Source organism: Adiantum capillus-veneris, chromosome 3 (genome assembly GCF_014529385.1).
Source record: "Adiantum capillus-veneris isolate H3 chromosome 3, ASM1452938v2, whole genome shotgun sequence".
Classification (NCBI taxonomy): domain Eukaryota; kingdom Viridiplantae; phylum Streptophyta; class Polypodiopsida; order Polypodiales; family Pteridaceae; genus Adiantum; species Adiantum capillus-veneris.
Window position 1 is genome coordinate 32,673,530 of NC_140933.1, and position 20,664 is coordinate 32,694,193.

Genomic DNA, 20,664 nt, shown 5'->3' on the forward strand with positions numbered 1-20,664 from the left:
ACCGCAGGTAAGAGCTCTACGCATTGACGTAAGCCATTCACAGTAATTTGTAGCTTTTGGCGTCGCCGACCCACAGCCTAATTTCATCATAACTAGGAATGTACACTTTTAAATAAAAAACTAAGCATAGGCGGGGTATTGGGGCATCATTGCTAAGCATTTAGATGCATTCTGGGTCGAAAACGACTAGGTCAAAAATCCACTGCTATCGCAATTTTGGAACTTGACCTAAAGTGGGGTTTGAGGCCATAGGCATGTGTGCTTAGGTCTTATAAACTTGTCCTAGAAGTTTCGTTACGTTTGGATGTCATTTGATGTTGTAACGGATGTGATTTGCTTGCCGATGAGCGATTGGCTTTTGATGATTTCAGTCACTTGAGTGTAGCCTGAGTTAGACGCGAGTTGTTAGTTGTTTTCCAAGAGATTGACAACCTCTTGTAGCCTCTATGCACTAGTCGAGTCAGCTTCGTCCCATGGTTTGACAAATTAATCGTGGTTCTCGCTAATACTGCAATAAGATAGGATGGTGAGGCTAGACATGCGTCCCACAATCTCAAAGCTTGTAGTGTGCGACATTCAAGTACTTTCTAGATTGAAAACGCATGGAATTTATCTCCATTTTGGTAGATTTTGCAGAGGTAGAAGGGCAGGAAGATCTACATCAACGATCTTCCAACTCAAGTGGGCTATCCTTGTGCATAAGGAAATTGCAATTGCAATGAGCAATCTCGCTGCATGAAATTGTTGTTTTTCGTCTGCAAGGCTTTCCTGTTCTTTTGATATTAAAAATGTCTTCTGATTGGTTACTTTTAGATGGCCATCACTTCGAATTCAAGCATCCTGCTTAGTGTTCATGACTGGATGCAGATTTGTTGGATGTGCGTGGAGATGTGTCTAATGATTTAGATGATGATTATGGATTTAAAGATATGTGAGGTTTCAATAAGCTTCCCAACCAAACTCAATAAATGGAAACCAATTTTCTATTATCAATGTGAATTTCACTAAACTCATTGATTAGGTTAATAGTTTCATGTTGTAGTTAGATACCAATAAGACAAAACTTGCATCCACTGTTAGTAAAGTACTAGAAGGGATTCCTCCATCATTTGAACCTCCTCATGTTCATGTTGTTGTGGTGAATGATACTCAAAATACTTCATTAAGCAAGAAGAAGAAGGAGGCTATGGAGGTGGAAGCTTGTGTAGGTTGTAAGCGCCTATGGAGGGTGACGATGAAGCTTCACCATGGCTAAGCACGAGCATGTAGAGCAGAGAAACGGGCAAGCAAGAGAAGTGAGACAAAGCTCACCCAACAATCCTCCCCTTGAGCTTTGTAGCACTCACACAATAGACTCCCCTCAAACACAAAGAGGATAGAGGTACACAATTGCCTTTTCCTAGACACAAAAGGGTGTACGTACACAAAAACTCCCCTCACACACAAATAGTAGGAAAACACAAGCTTACCCTGCACACAAAGGGTGAAATACACAAGTTCCCCTGAACACAAGGGTGGATACACAAACTTCCCCTAAATGAGGGTTTTGGAGGCACACAAATTGAGTACACACAATGGATGGGTCTTACCTCTAGCTAAAGATGCTAGAGCAATGTCTAAACCCGCACATAAGTGGGTATGGAGTACACCTCCATCTCTCACTTTGAAGCCACCATTTAAAACATCCACCTCTTCAAAGGGAAATCTTTTCAAACCCGGTGTATTTTGGACACCCATTGTCATAAAAAAGCACTCAACACCTACCAATATTTTCATTGGATCTCATGGCACCCAACCTATCAGAAAGTAGCCTTTATAGGTTTATCCTAAGAGCTAGCACTCTTGACTCCTACCTACACATTAGGAATCTCTTCTTCCTTAGACTAAGGAAGAGAGGGTATCCTAGGAGCTTCCTTTGTAAACTTTTCTACTCTATCACATACTCTAATAGAGAAGCACTCCTTACTATAAAAGCCTCCCCTAATACCCCCCCCCTCCACCCCCCCAAAAAAAAAAAAAAAACTTGTTAACTCCCATTTACACCAGAAACAAGGAGATTAAATCCCTTTGTTATTATCGGGAAACCTCTTCATCAAGTCCTCTCTTGCACACCCTCTCTTTCACACTTGGATAAAACCACCATTTGTTGGACCACGGGACCTAACCTCCACTCCCTCCTAACTCATTAAAAAAAATCGTGCAGTCTAGTTTGATTGCACCTCTCATTGCCTTGTTTAATTCTATAGACCCACTAATAAAGTCAAAAGGAGGCCTGCCAATGAGCTCGAGAGGACTCTACCCAACCTTTTTTTGTATCCAACTGAGGCACCTAGACTCTTATCCAACCTTTTTTGTAAACACTTGAAGCACCTAGATTGCTCCACCCATGACATAACCACCAACCTCCCAGCCTTTTCCCTATTTTGTTGACCTATGGGTTGCCCGTTGTTGGAATTAGGGTTGCAAGAAAAGACACACAACTTGGAGAAGATGAAGGAAGCTCAAGGCACACAACGGAGAGTGTATTACTTAGTGTGCAATGGAAAGATAAATAGCTCTAGAGTGATGGGCGTATATACAATGCACGGGGAAAAAACCTCCTAAAGACGGAAAAAATGCCCCGACGGTCCTAAGTGTGTTCACACACATCACTACCACATGTATATGGTAACAAATCCCCTTTGGAGTGATGCGGTGAATGAGAGCTGGCACATGAGTAAAGGGAAGTGATATGCCCTGAGGACATTATCAGTCCACAAAGTGGAGTAAGCCCAAAGCTTTGCGGAAAGCTTCAAACTTCTCATGAGACAATGCCTTTGTGAAAAGATCTGCAAGGTTGTCCTGTGTTGGCACATAAGCCAAGTTGATCTCTCCTGCTAAGAGCCTCTCCTTGACATAGTGATAATGCACCTCAATGTGCTTTGTGCGGGCATGAAAAATTGGGCTCTTCGTAATTGCCAATGTGCTCTGACTGTCAGTGTAGATAGTGTTGGTAGTGTCGTGTCCAACACCCAAATCAGCCATAAGGCGTCTGAGCCATACACACTCAATTGGAGCTGTGAAGACTACCCTATACTCAACCTCACAACTCAAAGTGGCCACAGTAGGTTGCTTCTTGCTCAACCATGATATACATGAACTACCAAGCATGAAACAAAAACCACTTGTGGACACTCGCATGTCAAAACAACCAGCCCAGTTTGAGTCTGAAAACGCATGTAAGTCTGGTGGCAATGATCCCCCATTGGGATAAAACAAGCCAAGATGTAAAGTGCCACTCAAGTAGCGAAAAATCCTCTTGACAGCTTGCCAATGCTTAGACCCTGGGCTATGCATAAATCTGTTGACATGTGAGACTACAAACTGAATATCCGGCCTCGTGTTGCATACATAAATGAGGCAGTCAACAACAGTTTGGTAAAGAGTGACATCAGCAAGATCACCAGCATCATGTAGACTCAACTTCAAACATGTTTCCATGGGAGTGACAATAGGTTTGAAATTCTCAAGTCCAAACTTACATAGCAATGTCTCTATGTAACTTTTCTGACACAAGGCAATACCACCATCACACTGCTTAAATTGTATGCCCAAGTAATGATGCAACAGCCCAAAATATTTCATCTTGAAAGTAGCATTCAAATCAGCCTTAAATTCAGCAAGATGTGTCTCATTCGGACCAATGATCAGCAAATCATCCACATAAAGAACAAAAATGAGAAGTACATCACCCTCATGCTTGACATACAATGTGCTTTTTGTTGGACTTTTATGAAAGCCTCGTTTGACCAAATGAGTGTCAGCTTTCTCATACCAAGCACAAGGATATTGCTTCAATCCATACAAAGCCTTCTTACATCTACACACTTTTTCCTCTTGTCCTTTCTTGACAAAATTGCGAGGTTGCGTTACATAGACTTTCTCAAAAAAAAAAATTGTCACCATTCAAGAAAGAAGTAACAATATCGGATTGATGTACATCCCAACAAAAATAAGCTGCCAATGCACATAGAAAACGAAAAAGTCTCTTCATAATCTATGCCTTTTTGTTGCGCATAGCCTTTTGCAGCAAGTCGAGCCTTATGGCGATCAACTTCACCATCCGGCTTGCGTTTCAACTTGTAAACCCACTTTGTACCAATGGCCATTTTGCCAGCAGGCAAATCACATAAAGTCCATGTGCCATTTTCTATAAGTGCATCATATTCTGATTGCATAGCAGCCATCCAATTTTTTGAATTTTGTGCTTCATTAAAAGATAGAGGTTCCTCATCATCATGTAAGCTAGACACAGCCAAAGCATAACAATCTGATGCATAAGAGGCATGGAAAGAACCTGAACGAGTACGACTAGACAAAGGTGCATCCAATTTACTGTCACGCAAAGTGTGCACTAGCCATTTTGGCATACCTCTAGTATGCTCATTTTCAGCCCTTTCCTCATCAAGTACATCATGTACATTTGCATCAGTAATAGGCTGATCTGTAACATTTTCAGAAACCCCCATAGGCTGTACATTTGCCTCATTGGAATTTACATTCGAACTTCCACCACTGAAAGAGGCAACAAAGTGTCATAAATGTCATGTGAGCTAACATTACTATCTCTAGTACATGGCAGCAAGGGCTGAATAGAATCTTCCACAAACACAACATCCCGTGAAACCAGAATACACTTTGTTTGTGGATGATATAACCTGTAACCTTTGCTTTCAGCACTATAACCAACAAAAATACATTTGACAGCCTTATCATCGAATTTTACGTGCTGCGCTTGTGGCAGTAAACCATAAGCCAATCAATCAAAAACACGCATGTGCTCAATAGATGGCTTTCTATCATACCATGCATCATATGGAGTCATAGACTGCAACGCTTTTATAGGACACCTGTTGAGTACATAAGTGGCACACATGACAGCTTCGAGCCAAAACAAATGTGGTAAAGCTTGACTCTTGACCATACATCATGCCATTTCCGTAAGAGACCTGTTTTTCCTCTTAGCAACACCATTTTGCTGAGGCGTATATGGCACTGTACATTGGTGTTTCATCCCACGGCTAGCCAAAAATGTATTAAATTCATGAGACATATACTTCCCCCCCTCAATCGGAACGGAGGGTGCCCATAGTACATTTCGAGACATTTTCAACCATAGTAAGAAATTGCTTGAAGCACATGAACACTTCGGAGTTAGCTGTCAAAGGATATACCCATGCATGCCTGAAGTAGTCATCAATGAAAGTCATGAAGTGAAAATAATTTCCCAAGGACGGAGTTTGCATAGGCCCACAAATATCACTGTGCACAACTTGCAATTTACATGTAGCACAAACTGACCCATCCTTTGGAAACTTAGCACGTTGCATTTTACCCAAAGTACAGCCTTCACAAACATGTTTGACAAGTGCTTCAAGAGGCGGCAAAGAAGCAACCATATCAGATTTCTGCAAACATAGCTAATTGACAACATTTAGATACCCAAAATGTGCATGCCACAGTTTTGCATCTGAGATGGCCCTTGAATGTGCAACTACATTTGCAAAATTTTGTCCACACTTGTCATACAAAGTGAGCTTATACAGCCCACGACACAAAAGGCCAAATGCAACAATTTCATCACCAAAACTGAGATCATGAACTGTACATTTTTCATCCACAAATTTGACTACAAGACCAAGTCTAGCAAGTGCAGATACAGACAAAAGGTTCTCTTTGATCCCAGGTACATCATCAACAAGTGTGAAAGAACTGTCCTTTGCAGCAATAAGCACAATCTTTCCAACTCCTTGAACAGGATAAGAGGCATTGTTGACACAAGTCACCATATTCTCATGAGGAACAGACTCAAGAGAGGAAACAAATCACGATGTGAGGTAATGTGCTTTGTAGCACCATTGTCAAAATACCAGACATGTGAATCTGCAGCAACTGACATACATGCATCATGGATAATAGGATCATAAGTGCACTCTGCACTAAATGCCCATGCTGCATCAACATCAGCATCAGCATCACAATCTCCTTTGACAGAAGACTCTACAATCGCTGCACTTGTATTGGACCCTATAGTGGATCCAACCTCTTTCTTTTTAGCCTCTTTTGCCTTCAATTTTGGACACTGCTTGACCAAGTGATCATTAGCTTTACAATAATGGCAACGCATCTTCTTTTTGCCCTCTTATCACCAGAATTTCCAGACGAAGGGCTGCCAACAAAAGCATCAGGAACAGAAGTTTTTCCACTCGTAGCAGAACCATTAGAAGTGGTTACATCGCTGCTCCCACCTTTTCTTTGAGCTGCAATAAAAGCCTGTTCAACTGCACGTTGCATAGTCCTTTTTTTTTATTAAGTGACTTGCAACAAACAATGTGCACAATGCATCAATCTTGACAACTTCAGGATTTCCTTGGGCCATAAGTCTCCAAGTACTAGCAAAAGTCTGGTAAGCATAAAGAACAGTCTGCACAAGTGAACTGTCAGAAATGACTTCTCCTACAGATATTAGTTGCTCATTAACATCCTTGACATAAGCAAGGAAGGTGTCCATTTCATCTTCCTCATGCATAATCTTCAATTCCAGCTCTTTATGCAGCAAAGAAATTTTAGCCTCATTGCGGTCTGCTCAGAATTTTGATTTGGGCTCATTTCGGCCTCCGTTTCCACTACGGACAGTACTGCACAGGCTATTTCGTCATTTTGTGCAGAATTTTTGTCAGTGCCGTTTTTTGCATAACAGGTGCCTTATAGTCTTCTACGGTTTGTGCTATATAGCACAGGTTGTTCCCGCTCCATTTCTCCTATTTTCGGACAGTTTTCACATCAGGTAAGCATCTACCATGGCTGACAACAATGTGTTCAAGATGTTTGCTGCTGAGGACAGGTTGGATGGGGACAACTATCCTATGTGGGCTTATATGATGCAACATGTTCTTGTGTCAAAGGGTGTCTGGAACATTGTGCAGGGCATTGATGTACGTCCTGGTTCTAAGGATGTAGGCGATGTTGAGGATGTTGCAGGTCTTGCTGCAAGGATTGCAGCTGTTAGAGTTGTTTTGCCTACGGCAGAATAAGCTCGTTGGGATGTTAAGGATGCGTAGGCTCATGCATTGATTGCGTTGTCTGTGAAGCGCACCATTGTTCCTCACATCCGTTCAGCAAAATCTGCAAAACAGGCTTGGGATATTTTAGCAGGTCTTTATGCAAGCCACAATTAGGCTAAAATTGCTTTGCTGCGTAAAGAGCTGGAGTCGAAGATTATGCATGAGGAAGATGATATGGACACTTTCCTTGCTAGTGTCAAGGATATCAATGAGCAGCTTATTTCTGCAGGTGAAGTCATTTCAGAGAGTTCCCTTGTGCAGACTGTTCTTGATGCCTTACCAGATTCCTACCAGACTTTTGCTAGTACTTGGAGACTGATGACCCAAGGAAATCCTAAAGTTGTCAAGTTTGATGCATTATGCACATTGCTGTTGCAAGAGTCACTTTCCATAAAAAACAGGACTAGGCAGCGTGCAGTTGAACAGGCTTTTATTGCTTCTCAAAGAAAGGGTGGTAACAGCAATGCAGCCACTTCTTATGGTTCTGCTGCGAGTGGAAAAAATTATGTTCCTAATGCTTCTACTGGCAGTACTTCGTCTGGTAATTCTGGTGATAAGGGCAAAAAGAAGATGCGTTGCCATTATTGTAAAGACAATGATCACTTGATCAAGTCGTGTCCTAAGTTGAAGGCCAAAGAGGCTAAGAAGAAAGAGGGTGGTTCCACTGCAAATGATGGTTCCACTACAAATGCAGCCATTGTTGAGTCTTCTGTGAAAGGAGACTGTGTTGTTGATGTTGATGCAAAATGGGCTTTTAGCGCAGAGTGCACTTACAATCCTGCTGTCCATGATGCATGCTTGTCAGTTGCTGCAGATTCACATGTGTGGTATTTCGACAGTGGTGCTACAAAGCACATTACCTCACATCGTGAATTGTTTACCTCTCTCGAGTCCGTCCCTCATGGGAATTCAGTCACTTGTGCCAACAATGCCTCTTATCCAGTTCAGGGAGTTGGAAAGATTGTGCTTACTGCTGCTAATGGCAGTTCTTTCACACTTGTTGATGCACTTTATGTACCTGGGATCAAGAAGAATCTCTTATATGTATCCGCACTTGCTAGACTTGGACTTGTAGTCAAATTTGTGGATGACAGATGTACAGTTCATGATCTCAGTTTTGGTGATGAAATTGTTGCATCTAGGCTTTTGTGCCGTGGGCTGTATAAGCTCATTTTGTATGACAAGTGTGGACAAAACTTTGCAAATGCTGTTGCAGATTCAAGGGCTATTTCAGATGCAAAACTTTGGCAAGCACGTTTTGGTCATCTGAATTTTGCCAGTTTGCTGTGTTTGCAGAAATCTGACATGGTTGCTTCTTTGCCACCTCTTGAAGCACCTGTCAAACATGTTTGTGAAGGCTGTATTTTGGGTAAGATGCAGCGTTCTAAGTTTCCAAAGGATGGTTCAGTTCGGGCCACATGCAGGTTGCAGCTTGTGCATAGTGATGTTTGTGGGCCCATGCAAACTCCGTCCTTGGGCAATTACCTGTACTTTGTGACTTTCATTGATGATTACTCCAGGCATGCATGGGTATTTCCGCTTAAAGCGAAGTCCGAAGTTTTTATGTGCTTCAAACAATTTCTGGCTATGGCTGAAAATGTCTCGAAATGTACTATGGGCACCCTCCGTTCCGATCGAGGGGGGGAGTATATGTCTCATGAATTTAATGCATTTTTGGCTAGTCGTGGGATAAAACACCAATGTACAGTGCCTTATACACCTCAGCAAAATGGTGTTGCTGAGAGGAAAAACAGGTCACTTACGGAAATGGCACGATGTATGGTCAAAAGTCAAGCTTTACCGCATTCTTTTTGGCTTGAGGCCATTATGTGTGTCACTTATGTACTTAACAGGTTTCCTACGAAAGCTTTGCAGTCTATTACTCCATATGAAGCATGGCATGATAGAAAGCCTTCTATTGAGCACAGGCGTGTTTTTGGCTGTTTGGCATATGCTTTGGTGCCACAAGTGCAGCGCAAAAAATTGGATGATAAGGCTGTCAAATGTATTTTTGTTGGTTATAGTGCTGAAAGCAAAGGTTACAGGTTGTATCATCCGCAAACAAAACGTATTCTGGTTTCTCGAGATGTAGTGTTTGTGGAAGATTCTGTTCAGCCCTTGCTGTCATGTACTAGAGACAGTAATGTAAGCTCACAGGACATTTATGACACTTTGTTACCTCTTTTCAGTGGTGGAAATACAAATGTAAGTTCCAATGAGGCAAATGTACAGCCTATGGGGGTTTCTGAAAATGTTTTAGATCAGCCTTTTACTGATGCAGATGTACATGATGTACTTGATGAGGAAAGGGCTGAAAATGAGCAGGCTAGAGGTATGCCAAAATGGCTGGTGCACACTTTGCGTGACAGTAAATTGGATGCACCTTTGTCTAATCGTACCCGTTCAGGCTCTCTCCATGCATCTTATGCATCAGATTGTTATGCTTTGGCTGTGTCTAGCTTACATGATGTTGAGGAGCCTCTGTCTTTTGATGAAGCACAGAATTCAGAAAATTGGATGGCTGCCATGCAATCTGAATATGATGCACTTATAGAAAATGACACATGGACTTTATGTGATTTGCCTCCTGGCAAAAAGGCCATTGGTACAAAGTGGGTTTACAAGTTGAAATGCAAGCCGGATGGTGAAGTTGATCGCCATAAGGCTCGACTTGTTGCAAAAGGTTATGCACAGCAAAAAGGCATAGATTATGAAGAGACTTTTGCTCCCACTTGTCGTATGACTACTGTGCGTTTTCTATGTGCATTGGCAGCTCATTTTGGTTGGGATGTACACCAATCAGACATTGTTACTGCTTTCTTGAATGGTGACATATTTGAGGAAGTTTATGTAACGCAGCCTCGCGGTTTTGTCATAAAAGGACAAAAGGACAAAGTGTGCAAATGTAACAAGGCTTTGTATGGGTTGAAGCAATCTCCTCGTGCTTGGTATGAGAAAGCTGACACTCTAAGCATTGGCAGGCTGTCAAGAGGATTTTTCACTACCTTAGTGGCACTTTACATCTTGGCTTGTTTTATCCCAAGGGGGGGTCATTGCCGCCAGACTTACATGCTTTTTCGGACTCAGATTGGGCTGGTTGTTTTGACACGCGAGTGTCCACAAGTGGTTTTTGTTTCATGCTTGGCAGTTCATGTATATCATGGTTGAGCAAGAAGCAACCTACTGTGGCCACTTCGAGTTGTGAGGCTGAGTACAGGGCAGTCTTCACAGCTACGGTTGAGTGTGTATGGCTCAGACGCCTTATGGCTGATTTGGGTGTTGGACAGGACACTGCCAACACTATCTACACTGACAGTCAGAGCGCATTGGCAGTTGAGAGGAACCGAATTTTCATGCTTGCACAAAGCACATTGAGGCGCATTACCACTATGTCAGGGAGAGGCTCTCAGCAGGAGAGATCAGCTTGGCTTATGTGCCAACACAGGACAACCTTGCAGATATTTTCACAAAGGCATTGTCTCGTGAGAAGCTTGAAGCTTTCCGCAAAGCTTTGGGCTTACTCCCCTTTGTGGACTGATCCTGTCCTCAGGGCATGGCACTTCCCTTTACTCATGTGCCAGCTCTCGTTCACCGCATCACTCCAGGGGGGATTTGTTACCATATACATGTGGTAGTGATGTGTGTGAACACACTAGGACTGCCGGGGCATTTTTTCCCTCTTTAGGAGGTTTTTTCCCCCGTGCATTGTATATACGCCCATCACTCTAGGGCTATCTATCTTTCCATTGCACACTAAGTAACACACTCTCTATAGTGTGCCTTGAGCTTCCTTCGTCTTCTCCAAGTTGTGTGTGTTTCTCTGCAACCCTAATTCCAACAATCTTTTACAAGCTTGTTCTGCCGTAGGCAAAACAAGTCTAAGCAATCCTTGTAGCAAGACCTGCAACATCCTCAACATCACCTGCATCCTCAGAACCAAGATGTACATCAATGCCCTGCACAATATTCCAGACGCCCTTTGACACAAGAACATGTTGCATCATGTAAGCCCACATAGGGTAATTGTCCCCATCCAATCTGTCCTCATCAGCAAACATCTTGAACACATCTGTATTGTTGTCATCCATGGAAAATTCCTGCACCTGATGTGAAAATAGCCCGAAATGAGACCAACACATGGTATATAGCAAAACCCGCAGTAGACTGTATGGGACCTGTTATGCAGTAACTGACACTGACAAAAATTTTGCACAAAATGACAAAATTGCATGTGCAGACCTAGCTGTAGAACGGAGGTCGAAATGAGCCTGAATCAAAATCTAAGCAGACTAAGCTCTATGAGCTTATCGAAAAATTTTGTCGACCTGCGAACGCTGGCCAAAGCTCACTGAAATCGGAGAAAGTGAGCAAGCGTGTGCTGGAGCTGCTGGCGATTAAGCCCGGGAGGACGCAACTTGCTTTGATACCAATTGTTGGAATTAGGGTTGCATGAAAAGACACATAGCTTGGAGAAGATGAAGGAAGCTCAAGGCACACAACAGAGAGTGTATTACTTAGTGTGCAATGGAAAGATAGATTACCCTAGAGTGATGGGCGTATTTACAATGCACGCGGAGAAAAACCTCCTAAAGAGGAAAAAATGCCGCGACGATCCTAAGTGTGTTCACACACATCACTACCACATGTATACGGTAACACCTCTCCCGAGAATAGGCCACTATCTTTTTTTCCACTTTCATAAATCACGCTTTTATGTTGTCAGCGTCCCGTCCCACCCAAGTTGATGATGCCTAATATTTTCTACCCTATAATAAACGATACACCCCCTATATTGAAGCACTTGGACTTTATTTCTTCCCCTTCTCTACCCCTCCTTCCCTACCCCCCACCCTCTCTCTCTCTCTCTCTCTCTCTCTCCCCCCCCCCCAAATCATTGTCAAATATATTTTGATGAAATTTAATTTGCTCTCCATATAGCACTAATCGTAAATAATTTATCCCCGATCCTGTCCTTCCCACTTTGAACCTTGATATTAACAAAATTCTTTGTGAAACTTGGCACTAACCTATACACCAAAATCATGAACCTCACCGTACACCCCTCAAATATCTTTCACACTTAAAGTAAACCCCCCCCCCCCCCCCCCCCCCCCCCCCCCGCGCGCCCCCCTTCCCCCCCTTTTTTTTTGTCTTGGAAATTGCTCCCTTCATCCTAGTTAAACCCCTCTCTCTCTCCTTGCCTACTTGCAACTCTTATCCCCTCTAAACCATTGAAGAGCTCTCTATGAAGAGAGAAACGCGTTTGGTCCCCCCCCCCCACGCCCGGGCGCACTTCTATACTATACATGAAGCGGAAAGGGATTCCGGTTGCCACATGGCAACAAATGCTCCTCCGGTCTTCATCCATTCCCTCTCCCGAGTCCTGATGACGACTTGAAAACTTCTCTTCTATTTGCTGTTTAATTAAGTCCAAAACGGACGTTACTATTCATACTATCTTTCATGGAAAAGTGGAAAAAGAGATCAGTTGTTGTAGCTTGCTTCTTTGCATGGAGCATGCGAACGAGTATGTACACAGTTTTTCTGCTCCGAATCCCTCTCATCTGTGTGTGTGTGTGTGTGTGTGTCTCTGTCAAACAGTAGCATAGTAGGAAAGCTTGAATCAAGTCAACCTATATTCAGGCAAACCACGTGGCTACACATAGAGGATGTTGAGTCGGAGAAGTGGAGGCGGGACGCGATCAGACAGGAGGTCGGGGAGGCGAAGGGACAGGCAGACCTCTCTCTCTCTCTCTCTCTCTCTCTCTCTCTCTCTCTCTTTCTCTCTCTCTCTCTCTCTCTCTCTCGCGGGTTGTCCATGTCTCACGAGTCACCAAGCTGCTGCGATACTCTCTCTCTCGCTCTCTAGTTGAAGCAGGAGCCTTCACGAAGAGAATCAATCTCTCTCTCTCTCTCTCTCTCTCTCTCTCTTTCTCTCTCTCTCTCTCTCTCTCTCTCTCTCTCTCTCTCTCTCTCTCTCTCAGTGTATCACACACACACAAACACACACACAAGTAGGAGAGAGCTAATCGAAGAAAGAGAGAGAGGCTGGTTGCCACTAATCGTAGTAGGTCAAGAGGAGCATTAGGTCGTGTGTCACCCTGACCAAGGAGCATCTCCACTCCCCCAACCGACCCTCTTGGGCGTGATCACACAGGAACAACTCTCTCTCAAATGAGGTGCAACGCATTCATTGTAAGGATTCTGAAACGACGCAAAGAGAGAGAGAGAGAGAGAGAGAGAGAGAGAGAGAGAGAGAGAGAGAGAGAGAGAGAGAGAGAGAGAGATTTTGTTGATGAATCAGCTCATCATTATCTTCTGCATCATCACCTCCGTCATAGTCGAGGAGGAGCAGCAGGCAAAACGCAGGGGCCACATGCTAGGAGAGGGTGCTCTACTAGGCGACTTGAAGCTCGAGCGTCGAACTGCAACTCGAGAATCTTTATCATGCCAGGAGCAACGAAAGAGATACAGCTCAGCACATGCAAACCAGACATTTTAATAATTTCTAGCCACATTTGTAAGAGAGAGTGAGACAGATATAGAGATAGAAGATACTGCAAATTTGAGATCTAAGATCACGTATCCTCTTCTTGCATTCAAGATGTCGACAACTTTGAGGCCAGAAGACACTATTAGAAAATGGAGTGACAGTGGAGAGAATTTGACGATCAGGTGCAATTAACCCGAGTGCAACATCTCACTTATCAAGCACAACATGAGAGCACACCTCCTAGGGAAAGCATAGGCCTAGCTGGGAAGGGGCGCCCGGGGTAGGGGTTCTGTCGTTGGAGAGGGAAAAAGAGAAGGAAAGTCTGCCCGGGGGGGGTGGGGAGAGAGAGAGACAGAGAGAGAGAGAGAGAGAGTCTTTCATTGGCAAAGAGTATCTACACACCTCAAATTTAAAGTCATATAAAAAATGAAGATTCTAGCTGCTGACCTTTTGAGTTGCTAACGATGTTGGCTGACAAATCAGCACCAAAGTTAGCTCTGCTAGAGTTAATTTTGATGGCAACATGCTAAGGATGTAAATGAAGTCTTAGCAGTCGATGGTGGTGGAGGTGGTGGCTCTGCTACTCGCGCACGAGTATGTGCACAGTTTTTCTGCTTCGAACCTCTCTCTCTCTCTCTCTCTCTCTCTCTCTCTCTCTCTCTGTCACACAGTAGCATAGTAGGAAAGCTTGAATCAATGCAATAGTTCCAGTGCATTTGCTAGCATGACCTCAAGGCGGGCATCACAATTGCGCCATGGTATTAGATTTGTTGCGTGAAGTCAGGCTATTTAGAGTGCAAACAACAAGATCAAATGCAGCTACGGTGCGCCTGTTAGAACCTCTCTCTCTCTCTCTCTCTCTCTATATATATATATATATATATATATATATATATATATATATATATATATATATATACATATATATATATATACATATATATATACCTCACACACACACACACACACACACACACACACACACACACACACACAGTGCACAGGAAACAATGGCGACAAGCTGTTTGGTTCAAGGTGGAGCCATCGTTGTGGCCTTTATATTCCCTTCATTGGGCTTGATTAGGGAAGCCATTTTACTTTCAATATCCTCATTGTGGTACCCATGGAGGTCCATCGTAGTCTCTGATAAAATATACTACATGCATTTTTGTATTGGCCGTGTCAAGAAGCGTCTGATCACAATTGCCCCCAATATACTGCCCTTGCACGAGCCACTGAGATTGTTGCAGCAAACGGCCTCTTAACTGTCCTAGAAGGACCCTTCTATGAAATGGGCTGCTAATTTCCCAGCACCCATGCACGCGTCAGACTCTCCTCAAGGGATTGAGCCAAGGACCTAAGAGGGCCAACTGCCTAGCCATGTATATCGGCCTGGAGTCAGCTCCCCCGCCTCGGCCAAGGACCTGAGGGGGCCAACTGCCTGGCCATGTGTATTGGCCTGGAGTCACCTTCCAAGTAGAGGCGACGTTTCACCTCACCTCAGCAACAGAGGTTCTACATGATATTTTAGCCATTTTTGCAAAGTAAGAAGATGTACTCTTGATACCTATTGTTCTCATATAGTGCTACATGTCATAAACTTTTGCTCCAAGGCATCACATACCTTAGGTCTATTATTATATAAGTTAATGATACACACACAAAGAAGCCTCGCAAAACACGTAATTCTATAACCAACACACCTACATACACGGTTGTGTAAATACATAACCACATTAACAGAAGACTATGAAACCTTTTTCACGCGCTTTGTCTAACAACAAGCTATTATATCTATTCAAAATTCTAGAAACCTATACTCTTATCACCTGTATGAGATCATGTATTTAAAAAGAAAACTTAAAAGCAATTGCAAAGCAAAAGCTCGATAGTTAGAAATCATGGGAGGACTAAGAAGTGAATGTATCCATGGTTTTTACAAGTCTAGCCTAAGTGAAAACATGAGAGAATTAGGGAAAATCAGTCACAGTGACATGGATTGCATTGCTATGAAAACCATCAAGGTGAACTCATTCAACTTATCGACAACATGATAATTGTTCTAAAATGTGTAATTCAACCTGTTTAGTGCCAATGCGGGTTTAAATGTGATAAGTCAATTATAAATGGTATTTTTAGTTCTTTTTCGCCACTGAACGCGGCATGACACGTCCTTTTGCTCTGCAATGTTAATTGAAGAGAGTACATAGACGCACGAGTGATTTAACACTGGGGGGGGGGGAGAGAGAGAGAGAGAGAGAGAGAGAGATTAGACTCTAACGATGAGAGAGAAACCGGAGAGCTAAACAGATACGCTCCGGCAACATCCGGCCACACCTGATACGGAGGGGGGGAGAGAGAGAGAGAGAGAGAGAGAGAGAGAGAGAGAGAGGGAGGACCACCCACGAGAACTGGATACAAGACTGTGTGTGTGTGTGTGTGTGACAAAATCCATCCAAAAAGAGATCCACTCAGAGTTCTGACATGTGTGTCATTAATTTAAGTTGTGTCGTAGTAAGAGCGAGCGAGACCCGTCGGTAAAACGAGTTGCGCAAGCTAGTGTTCTTAATGTAGCCTTATGCACACTTGGTAGAAAAACATGATTTGGTGTCTCTCTATATTTTGACAATCGTAAGAGTTTTGCACACTCGTTCAACCGCAAACTCTTCTCTTTATCCCCTTCTTGAACCCTCCTTTTCATAATTTCCCGTTGCCTCCCTCTTGCCTTTACATACTTCAAACTTTCTCCTTGCGCTACTATTTGGACCTACCGTTTTCTCCATGAGTTTAAACCTTTGCACCTAATTTTTACCTACAACTTGGAAACTCATAAGAAAGTCTGAGAAACCCCCTCTTCAAGCACTCCAATTAACTTCACAACCTGGACGTTCGCTCTCCATCGCGTAGGACCTGGTCGCCTTCACTCGCTATGCAACCTGCTTGCCTCGTTTGCCGGTAGTGCAAAGTCTCATAATTACGTCAGTTGTGGCAGGTCAACCGTTGTTGGGGAGGGTCGTGAAAATAGCTCGATATTGTGGTGGGATGGCTACCCGGCGGCTACGTCCCATCGAAGGCAATTTTTTCAATTAAATGAGGATCCTGCTGATTTCGAGGGCATAAGAACAAAAAGTTTCGACTTTTTATGTGACGTGATTGAGCTTTAATGGGTGCCTTCTCTCTCTACTTGACCGGCTAGCTACCGGTTGAAGGGCAGGGTATCAGACCACGCGACCAGGCTCATATTCTTGTCTTGTGGGGCTGATATTTTACGACCTTTGTCATTGGGAACACACTAGCTTAAAGCCATATAAGTATGGCGGTCCTAAAGCGATGCTAGTAAATGAATTTACACCCCCCAATGGTGCAAACCCTTCACCACACGACAGTGCCTTTGCTTCACTTTCTTCATCCATTGTGCGCGGATGATGGGGGAGCTTTGCCTCCCCCTTTTTTGTCGATTTGATGAGCTTTGTCAATGGTATAGGAAAAATTTCCATCCTTGCACCTAAACATGTGCCACTCACCTGGCCACCTTGAGGCCACCTTCCTCACACACCTCAATGCCTCCTACCTTGCCTCTGTGCAGTCTACCAGTCTTCTCCTAACTCCACACCTCATCATTATTCAACCTCCCACCATAGTTGTGCTCTCGCAACAATACTCAGAGCTCTCGTGACACCGCACATAGCTCGACACTCACAATAATGCTCACAACTCGACTCCACCACTACACCTAACATACTCCAAGCCATCCCTCCTCTCACAAGGTTTGGCTTCAACCACTAAACAATGTGAGCAGTTCAACACTTGCATAAAAATATGGTGGGGCCTTCAACAATGGCCGCCATAACCAGCCCTTATTTTTCTCATTTGGCAACTTACCTTCACTTTGAACTTTCTTCTACAACCACTTCACACAACCGTGCCAACTTGGCTCTCGGACGAACCCTGCTGTTGGCACTGAAGTCTTCTTATCTTACAAGAAAACCGCCCTCACTTATGTACTGGATCTAGTACATAGTGTACTCGGTCAATGTTGATTAACTGGAATGTGCACAGATTCTGTTTTTTTTTCGCTCATTAAAACAAAAGCAGTAGATAAAAGCCCAGTTGCACGCGCGCAGGTCGCGTTGGCGTCTCAGCGAGGTGTGCCTTGATAACAGTTGGCATGGACAGAGGCGTGTCTGCACGCAGACAGCAAAACGCAGGCAGCATGTTCAGGGTTCTGATGCGGTTGACTGTGGCGAGCAGGTCTCGGTCTGAGAATGCTCGAGTATGTGAAGGGAGGGTCGCATGCCTGATAAGGACACTTGAGTCAGAGGGAGATACTGCAGGAGGGACAGAGAGAGGTCAAAGGAGAAAGGGTCAGCAGAGTATTTAGTGGACATTAATGAGATCCCAAACATCACAAGAGCCAAAACAGCAAACTGAACACAGGTCATAAGAACAATCGTCGAATATTTACAAGCGCCAATCAAGGCGTATATCATTGTCAAAAAATTATTTTTGTCAGTCACTAGGAGTTGCTGGTACTCGGATATATTTGCTACGCAATGGTGTTCTTGTTCAGCATCGCCGAAATTCTGATTATTAGCACATTCAGTCTATTAAGTTGTGTTTTCAACGATGAGACCTCCTTCCGCAACGCAAAAATCTGCTCCTCGAGTCTGCATATCTGGACATCAGCAAGGTCCCCTTGGTAGCTTTCAATTGCATCTTTTAGAGCGCGGTTTGTTGTTATCACTTGCGCACGGAAGGATTCGTTGTGATTTGGCATATCTCCGGAGAGCTCAGACAAAATTTGTGTTGCTAATTCTTCTATTTTCTCGAGTCGTGGGTCTTCAATCTGGTCCATAAGGTCATCAGGCTGAGTTTCTCCTGGTGTCATCAAAAAGCTGCTTTCTTCAACCCGTTCCATTGTTTGCCTGCACGCATGCACAAAATCATCAGTACTGCTATTTTTAGATGTCCACATTTGAATACAATAAAGCAAAACAACAAAGGCAGAAACTTAACAGACAGAGTCATGCAACTGTTGTCACCCCTATCTTGTGAACCAATGGGATATACTCAAGATCGCCGATCTCATCCTCTGTTTGTTCATTGTCTTGCTGCTCATCAGCAGCGACCACACTTGCCGGGCTGGACGAGACACATTACGACATTAATCAACACGAGGTTTACAATGCTGTTTCAATCCATGGACCAACGCACCTTCGGACGTCTTGCCATCGAGACAAAAACCAGTCAGCCCGTGGATGGGAGGTCCCATACATTTGACTATTGATGAATATGCTGACAACATCTTGGTACGTTGTCGACGATGGGTCCACCATACACCTCCAAAGCACCTTGGTCTTCCCTAGGTCCATTCCACGGCCTTGATACGGCGTGACCCAACATGACGAGGGATAGTATCTTCTCGTTTTGAGCATTTTATGCAATGTTGACAACAAGTCGCTACCTAGAGGGTGCGCCAATTTGAATTTCCAGAACATAAAAGCTCGGTCGAATATATTCACTGGTGTTAAGCACACCTTCTTTTTCAGCTCATCGCCGCCATACAAACTGTATAGCTCAACGCCCCTATTTATGTCGCTTGGGTCAATATTATGCATTGCCATTTGGAAGTGCGGCTGCCCATGATCCTTGAGGCAATAGCCAAGCATTCCCTCGAATGTATGCATATTGCGCTGCTTCAAAGCGCGGCAAAGCACCAAAGCTCCTGCTGGAGAATCTTTATCCCACCCGAGGTACTGCTTGATTTTTTTGTTTGCAGAGATCAATGAGTTAGTCCACAATTGGATGATCATTTGAAAATGCAAGTGGACGACGTCTCCCCCCCTTTCGACTGCACATAACCCATCCAAAGTCTCTTTTTCAAGGAATGACTGCATACGTGACAATAACGTAACATCTACGTCACCGCCACCAACCGAAATAGTTACACTAATCTCCATTATCCTAAGAGCCCTTTCCTTCCTCTTTCCACGGCTTGGCTTTGCTGCATCACCTTTCAGACGGGCTTTCGCTTTCAATCGTGCCATGTGTTGCAACGAATGACTAATACCCCAACACTGCACACTCATGCAAGAACACATACAACCTGTCAGACGTTCTCAACTCACGAACAGCATCCCAATCTCAGCTTGCAGCTTGACAGTCAGAGCTTCGCACAGCAATAGCAATCACAATGTCACCAGGAGCTTTTTAAATGAACACGACCAACACGATGCAGCCGGAAACAGACAGTTATAGTGAGCTCACCTTTTCGCCAGGAATGACCTTCAACACTGTGCTCTCGCGGCTCCAGCTCGTTGCATGCAACTCTCAGGGACATTTAAAAAGCATTTGCAGATAGTCTTCTGGCGCCACCTGGTCCTTGCGCCGCCACTGCTGTCGTGTCTTTCCACGCCACCTGGCACGAGCTCGCGTTTTCTCTCGCGATTGCTAAAGCATCTTGCGAGATACGCCCAAACCAGAACCGCGTACAACCCTGCTTGCCTCATCAACAATATTTGGCACTCCTCTCCATTAAATGGAGCTGCCAATAATCCCCCTTTGTGATCTTGCCACTCACATAAGGGAACAATCACACCCTTTTCAGTGATACATTTAATGGTTTTGTTTTTTAGCATTAGACAGACTCGTCTAGTGAATATGATAATCTGTAGTCACCTAATTAGGTGTTTCCCCTGAACATTTGGGCATTCTCACTTATCAAATACCCTTAAACCTACCTCAATGGATCACTTTGAAGCGTTCACCTCGGCGACTAACTTCCTTAGCAATGCTACAAACTCGACAACGGCGGCCATGGTAGTTACCACCTCTTTGGACACCTCCATTCCATCGAAGGCCCCGTCGAATCATACTAATCATCACCATGAGGATTCCCTGACCCTCGATGACCTCACCTTAGACCCATACAAGAGCATCGCCAAAGAGTTGGAGCATCCACTTACCCTCAATGACCTCACCTTAGACCCATACAAGAGCATCACCAAAGAGTTGGAACAACCACCCAATGACGTTGTTGAATCTTTCCCTAACCCTAAATGTTAATCA

At 43.9% G+C, this 20,664-nt stretch overlaps 1 protein-coding gene across 1 annotated transcript; it reads right to left on the reverse strand.

The window, feature by feature from the left end:
• Positions 1-18,387: 18,387 nt before the first annotated feature.
• LOC147460709 (uncharacterized) lies at positions 18,388-20,459 on the reverse strand. Its single transcript, XM_086499338.1, has 4 exons — positions 19,864-20,459; positions 18,811-19,673; positions 18,613-18,738; positions 18,388-18,521 (listed from the first exon to the last, which is right to left on the reverse strand). The coding sequence occupies exons 2-3, from the start codon at positions 19,641-19,643 to the stop codon at positions 18,621-18,623; spliced, it is 951 nt and encodes a 316-aa protein (XP_086355464.1). The 5' UTR covers positions 19,644-19,673; positions 19,864-20,459; the 3' UTR covers positions 18,388-18,521; positions 18,613-18,620.
• Between the last annotated feature and the right edge of the window lie 205 nt (positions 20,460-20,664).

Excerpts from the sequence above, each read along its gene's own strand:
- LOC147460709 (XM_086499338.1), bottom strand. The coding sequence starts at position 19,643 with ATGGCACGATTGAAAGCGAAAGCCCGTCTGAAAGGTGATGCAGCAAAG. Across the intron at positions 18,739-18,810 it reads CGATGGCAAGACGTCCGAAG|CCCGGCAAGTGTGGTCGCTG; the intron begins GTGCGTTGGTCC and ends TGTCTCGTCCAG.